The following is a 7,355-nucleotide window of genomic DNA, read 5'->3' on the forward strand; positions in this document are numbered from 1 at the left end:
GTCAGCTTCAACTGTTTTAGATTTTATTAGACGTCAAATTTAACAATACAGCAGCGACATACCGTGTTCTGTGTTGTTATAATATTGTTGTCAACATTGTTTTACCATGTTAACAATTTGGAGTTAAAAGAATAATCATCTGACCACTATTTATAAATTAATCCCTATCCTGATATTACAATTAATGTTTATTACATTCGTGGAGAGAATAATAAAGTTAATTTAGATGTTTTTTAAACTGTTTTTTATTTATATTTTCTACGTTTAGTTAAGTGTAACAATATTTCGAAGATTATAACTCACACATCAATGTTTCGAAGTTTGTAACATAATTCGCATCTTAGTAATTTAAATAATCATATGAATTAAAAAAAAATGGATTTCACTAGTATTTGTAGAACTTGTTTCGGTAAAAACGAACTCAGTCCGATATTTATCAATAAAGTAGATTCAATCGATGTAGATACACTTTTTGCAGCTACAGGTGTGAAGGTGAGATTTCATAATAATTTTTAAATATTGTCATCATCATCATCCTCCTGCCTTTATCCCAATTTTACTTGGGGTCGGCGCAACATGTCTTCTTCTTCCATACTTCTCTGTCGGACGTCATATATTTTTAAATATTGTATTTTAATAAAACAGTATTTTGAAAAATCTGGTTTAATAAATTTCAGAAAAGTTTCTTATTTACAAATGGTAAAATATTAAACTAAGAAAGTAATATATATATACAAAAGTATTATTAACATTAAGGCCTTAACTATATATAAATAAGAATTAAAAATAGTTACTGTATGAATTATGATCGTCTAGAATATCAATTGTCAGTTGCAATTCTGATCCTTTGGGCTAGAAATGAACCAGCCCTCCTGTCACCAGTGTAGGCAATTATATGAGGTGTTATATTTTCAATGAAGATTTTTCCACTGAAATACAATTGTCTCTTAAATTAAATTGAATATTAAATAATTTCCTGAAAATTTCAGATGGAAATTAATGATGGACTTCCACAAAACATGTGTAAATATTGCATAAAGTGTCTACAAAGTAATCTGGACTTTAGGAAAAAGTGTAAAGATGCTGAAAAAGTGCTTCTTGCTATGAAGAGAGACAATGAATACAAAATAGAAGTTGAAATAATCGTTGACAATAAGGATAAAAAACCAAAAACATTACACATAACAAATGATAAGTCAGAATTAGTTAATGAAAATAATCAAAATATTAACAATAAATTACCAAATATCGACATATTTAAGGAAGTTGAAATTAAAATTGAAAACTTTGAATCAGACAACGAAGATGACATACCATTGATATTATTAACAGACAATTCAATCGCACAAAATTCACAGAAAAATATTGAAGCAACGGACAAAAAAGACATCAGTACAGAACAAGAAAGTGTTTTATATGATTATAACGATAAAAGTTCAAGGATTACTTGCAAGTTATGCCAGAAGAACTTATCCAGGAGAAGTTTTGCCATGCACATGGCGAGACACCATCCTGGTGCTGATAACACCAGGATTAAATGCGAACTCTGCAATGATTACATCTTGAGGGATAATTTGAACCGGCACTTAACATCAATACACGGTACTGACAACTTTAAATGCAGAGTGAGTATTTATAGTGATTTAATAAAGATAATATTGGATTAAAAAAAAGTCAAGTGATACCTAATTTAAGTGATTAGTATTAGAATTAGTAATTCTCAAGAAAGGTCTATGGTAAGGTAAGGTTACCTTACCTTTCTTAAGAATTTATAACATAATTTAAAGTTTGCTTTAAAAAAGTCATCTTAACCAATACATTAGAAGAGATACTTCTTATGTTTATTAAGATTAAAAAATTTAAAGCTCATGTCAAACAATACATTGATAAATAAGGCATATTACTTAATACGAGGATTATATTAAAAATAAAAAAGTGTGGAGTTAGGATTATTTGATTTCAAAGCAGGATATTTAAAAAAGTAATTGTTTTTTCTGACATACTCGGTAATTGAATTGGTGGAAAAAAGTATCTACTGAGTTTCTTGCTGGTTCTTCTCGGTTGAATCTACTTTCCGAATCAGCGGTTGCTTTAAATTTAATTCAAAACTGTAACATGACGATTCAAAAGTGCTTTTGAATGACTACTTGAATAAAGATTATTTTGATTTTAACTAATGTCACCAATTCAATATTTGTAAGTCAATGACTAATATATTTTTTAGATTAATGTTAATAATAGCTTTATGTTTATTGGTAAGATTGGCAAATATACTTAACACGATGCATGCTAGAAATCCCCGAATGCTATTGGTGTGTCCTGCGATCTTACGAAAGCTTTCGATTATATGGGACACGAAAAACTTTTATATAAATTTATATAACTGATGTGTAGAGAACGGAAAGTTTAATTTTGTAGATAATTTGTATACTTAAGTCAAACTACTCAACGAGTTTTTGTATTGAGGATATAATATTTTCTGTATCTACGGTAAAGATGGGCGTTCCACAGGGATCTATTTTAATTCGTCGATTTTTTAAATTGTATTATTACGTGAGTGATTCAAGATATATTCAAAGAGGAAGGTTTATATGTATAAAGCATGCACAATATAGTAGAGAAACACAGATAATTTTAGAGTTTTCTAATGTGATGACGTACATAAACACATTTATTTGCGCTGGCTGAACCCTACAAGATAGATCAAAATAATGTACTACAGTATTGTTCACCTTAAAAAGATAACACGCAGCAAACATTTTTAACTTTTACTTTTTACGAGAAATAATGGCTTACATTCGAAGCGATTTAAAGCAATACAGCATTAATCCTTATCCAATACAGTATCTTAAATACACTGTGCATTTCATATAGATCAATATGGCCCTGTAATTTAAATGAATATTTTTGAAGATATTCCAGATTTAAAATGCAAGGACATAGCGGTTTGTATTTTATAATGACAGAACGCTATAAAATTTGTATATAATGACATTCAATTGTATATTTAGTATCAGTATTGCACCCGTGCGAAGCTGGGGTGGGTCGCTAGTTTTATTATAACACCTTCAATGAGGATTATTTGACTTTCCGTAAGTTTTGAAGAGTTCAGACTGTTTTGTATAAATTTTATTCCAGTATTGTAAAAAGGAGTTCAACAGCAAAGAGTTGCTGGTGAAGCATGTCACGAACTGCAACGTTAAAAAGAGACGGCGAACATGTGAATCGGTAAGAAATTTTAACGAATTATTTGCTTTTTAATTCGTCTCATGCTCAATAATGAAGGAATACACCGCGGGGAAATATGCACGTGTCGTCAGATTCTGCCGTATACTGTACCAGTCCGCATTTAAGCTGCGTGGAAGATATAAACTTAACCCTTCTTTAAACTAGCGAAGGTCTCTGCCCTGCTGTTGGAGCCGTGAGACATTTATAATATTATAAGCTTTGTTAATTTTAGTGAAGGCTTAATTATCGTTAACAACTTACGAAATTCGTTTTAGAGTCGTGAACTCACCGAGTGTGATGTTTGTCATAAAAAGATGCAGAAGGCAAGCCTGAGAATGCACAAGGCGGTCAAACACGCCGGCTTGGGACCCGTTTGCGAGGTACATTAGCACACATAATATTCAATTGGCGGAACTGAGTGATTAATGAGTTGCTTGTCGGTTATAATAATAATAATAAGCCTTTTTATTTCCTGTTTTACAATAGTCGGTAGTTATAATATTACAACGAAAATAAATAAAAATAATTTTTATTAGTAAGATTATCTTAGATTATGCCAGTAATATATGTTTTAAAATGATTATAAATTAACAGGAACCCCGGTTTAGGTAAAGGTCTCCTCCAAAGATGCCCATTTTTGTCGGTCTTGTGCTATGGAGCACCAGTTTATGCCAGCTGATCTTATCAGATCATCTTCCCAGCGGGCTAAGGGTCTTCCCTTCCTCCTCTTGCCTGGTGGTCCTTTCCACTGGGTAACTTGTCGGTTATGAGTAGTATAATCTACATTCGAAACCGGAGGAAGCTGTATATCTGTTACATATGTAAGCGTTTACTTGTGTGCGTGTGGCTGCGTCCGCGCCGGTGCAACGCTTCTATTAAATCAGTATATAACTGGTTAAACCGTCGTGGTTTATTTGACGCAGTCCTACTCCTGAGCATATATAACAATATCTTATATAATTATGTACAGGGACGGTTTTACCACTACTAGTCCTGGGCTAGAGAGCTACAGCGCTTTCAATCTGCTGCCTCACGTCGGGCGCCACAATTAGGGAATATTGACACTGTTATATTTCTGTGAAATAATTGGCGTCCAACGTGGGTGGCCTTGTTTATTTTCTTTCTAGTTCCTAACGGAACTTCAAACAATTATATTAATATAATATATTTTAAAATCAAAACCAAAATATTTAAACTGTACGGTAACAGTATTTTCCAGCACTGCGGGAAGCGCTTCGGGAACAAGCTTCGCCTGCACGAACATTACCGAGCGAAGCATGGTTACGAGAAGTTCAAGTGTAATTACTGCGACTTCCAGAGCGCTGGTGTGATGGCTATGAGGGTATGAATGAATACATACTGACTAAGATTAAGTTTATATTTGAGTACTTTTTAGGATCTGCAAGGTTAAATTATAGGTGAATTATATATTTTAAATTACTAGAATCACGAGAGACGTCACCGCGGTGAGAAGCCGTTCGTGTGCGAGACTTGCGGGGCGAAATTCCACGCCGCATACTTACTCGCCCAGCACAGGCAGTCGCATCGCACCGAAAAACAGTTCAAGGTTTTCTTGATCATCTTTTATGTTCACGTACACACATCGTCTCATATACACAGCACACAAACACATAAAATACATACATCTACAGAGACTTACCGTTGTGCAAAAGATATTGACTCACATGTGTGTGTGTGTGCAATCACAGTGCACCCGATTCCCTCACTCTCATAATCCGATATTATCACGGAGAGTTATGATGCAGGACCAAAGGATTTTCCTAATTTCTGAGATAAAGGAATGTTAATACTGACGTGTCCAAGCTCTTGGCTGTTACTGAGACTTGGCAGAGAAACTTAATCGCTATTTATAGTCCAAACTGGGCTTTGAATCCAAAGTATTGGATACAAAGCATTATAATCTAGATATATACTCAAAGTACTCTCAGACATACCGAAGTTTGAATGGCGTCGGTACTGATTACTCCTAAGCCTAGGCGACTGTACTTTTATGTCATTTCATCAAGACTACCTGGCAATCTCTGCTCATAGACCTTGATACTTAAAGAAATATTAACCACTCCTCGTATCCAATGCGCCACCGACCTTGGGAACTAAGATGTTATATCCCTTGTGCCTGTAGTTACCTTGGCTCACCCTACAAACCGAAACACAACAATACCGAGCATTACGTTGCACCAAGTCAATATCAAATGATCTGTCGGAGTGCCATTCCATTTGGTTGTGAGAGCGAGGACTTGTTGCGTTAGGAGAGACGAAGAAGTCTTCATAATCTATAGTCGTAAATACTAAGCGATGGTTCTGTTGCCAAATTAAAAAAAAAATGTTTAAGAACGCTTGTGTGCGAAAGGTGCAATTAGTGAGTTTATGATTGATAGAACACCTTGGAAATGAAAGGATCGCCTCCTGGCTGTTTCTATTCATATTCAATATATGTTTTTAAGACCCGCTGAGTATCTTTCGCCGGTTCTTCTCAGGTCAGGGTGGTTCCTTTTCCGAACCGGTGGTGGTGTTTAATTTGACTATCAATAAGTAAGTGTGATGCTTCTGTATTGAATGAAGGAATTTGAGTTTGAGTTTTGAGTTTTCGCTGTCAGTGCGAGCAGTGCCCGGCGTCGTTCAAGGCCAACAACAGCCTGCACATGCACCGGCGCGCGTGCCACAGCAGCGCGCGCGTGGCGTGCGCGGTGTGCGCGCGCGCCTACAGCTGCCGCCACTACGCCGTCAAGCACATGCGCGCCGTGCACCGCTACAAGGGGCCCGTGCCGCAGCTCCACCAGACCTGAGACACACTTCCCCGCCCACAAACCTCCTCCCATCCGTGACTTTAGTTCCTGTTCTTTACGGTACCTCTAAATAATAATTAAATTATTTTTTATAATCTGTGCGTTTTATTTGTTTTGTGTAGGACACGCAAAAAATAAAATAATTACTCCCTACTACACCAGATATATATCTAATCTAACGTACCTCGTTTCTTTTGATATTGATGGAGTAATAATAATTATATATTAAAAAGTCGAAACTCGAGGCATAGGACATTATGAGTGCACATAACTATGTATGCTAGGGTAGCCGTATCCATATTAAGCAGACTAACTTTATTATTAAACTTTTATCAAATGAAGCGAATTCGCGAATCGCCCTAAAGATTAATAAATAGACCAATACACGGATCTTTTAAACTATTTGTTAATATTGTCAATGATATAATTCAGAGGTCGGAATAATGACAAAATTAACAAAAATCTTCCATTTATGTCAAATTGGTGACGGTCATTTTATTTCTAATCGCAGGACAAAATCATGTATGCGGGAAAACCATATTTTATTTCAAAGCAAAACGAAAAACGATTACAGAATAAATATACGTGCAGTATCTTTATGAAATAGGATACATTAATAATAATATTTATTAAATATATAATTTTATATTAAAATTATATATTTAATATAACTACATAAGAAAGTATTTAAAACGGGATATTTACCATGTTTTTACGAGACAATGCTCGTGTCTTGTCTCGTGAACAAGACATTCGTAGATAATGTCGAAATATCGAGCTCCACCGAATAAAAATAAAAAAACATGGTAAATATCCCGTTCTAAATACTTGTAGTAATAAAATTACCATGTTTATTTAAAATCTTATATACATAAAAAAGTATTTTAACACGATATATAATGTTAGCAAAAATGATCATGTAAATTTCTTAGGAATAAAAATATGACGGTTCAAAAATATCCGTCTATGAGTCTCGCAAAATAGTACCAACATTAAAAAAAAAAAACTTACGTCGCCACGACCTCGAGTTATCCTGAAATTCGTTTCATAAGAGTTATAATGAGTTCCTTACCGGTTTTATATGGTAGATTATATTTCCAATTCCAACCAATCAACGATGATTACTAAAATCACTAATAGAATTAATTTAATTGAATAAAATATTATACTTGATTTGAGAAATAACAATAACAAAGATGCGGTTGAACATTTTTATTGAAGCATTTCGAACAATTCATTATAGTTACAATACAATACAATACTTGCTTAAATAAATATTTTAGTTACTGGTTATTTTCAACAGATTATAAATTAGTGTTG

General features: G+C 34.1%; 1 protein-coding gene across 1 annotated transcript; it reads left to right on the forward strand.

The window, feature by feature from the left end:
• The first annotated feature begins 137 nt into the window (after positions 1-137).
• LOC113400976 (zinc finger protein 62-like) lies at positions 138-6,058 on the forward strand. The gene is made up of 7 exons (XM_026640668.2): positions 138-492; positions 990-1,625; positions 3,139-3,228; positions 3,504-3,608; positions 4,448-4,570; positions 4,673-4,795; positions 5,847-6,058. The coding sequence occupies exons 1-7, from the start codon at positions 376-378 to the stop codon at positions 6,033-6,035; spliced, it is 1,383 nt and encodes a 460-aa protein (XP_026496453.2). The 5' UTR covers positions 138-375; the 3' UTR covers positions 6,036-6,058.
• The last annotated feature ends 1,297 nt before the right edge of the window (positions 6,059-7,355 follow it).

This window comes from Vanessa tameamea, chromosome 29 (genome assembly GCF_037043105.1).
Source record: "Vanessa tameamea isolate UH-Manoa-2023 chromosome 29, ilVanTame1 primary haplotype, whole genome shotgun sequence".
NCBI classification, from domain to species: Eukaryota; Metazoa; Arthropoda; class Insecta; order Lepidoptera; family Nymphalidae; genus Vanessa; species Vanessa tameamea.

Bases quoted from the DNA above. Each gene is read 5' to 3' on its own strand.
- LOC113400976 (XM_026640668.2), top strand. From the start codon at position 376: ATGGATTTCACTAGTATTTGTAGAACTTGTTTCGGTAAAAACGAACTC. The intron at 1,626-3,138 runs GTGAGTATTTAT...ATTTTATTCCAG, and splicing joins CTGACAACTTTAAATGCAGA to TATTGTAAAAAGGAGTTCAA. The intron at 4,571-4,672 runs GTATGAATGAAT...TTAAATTACTAG, and splicing joins CTGGTGTGATGGCTATGAGG to AATCACGAGAGACGTCACCG.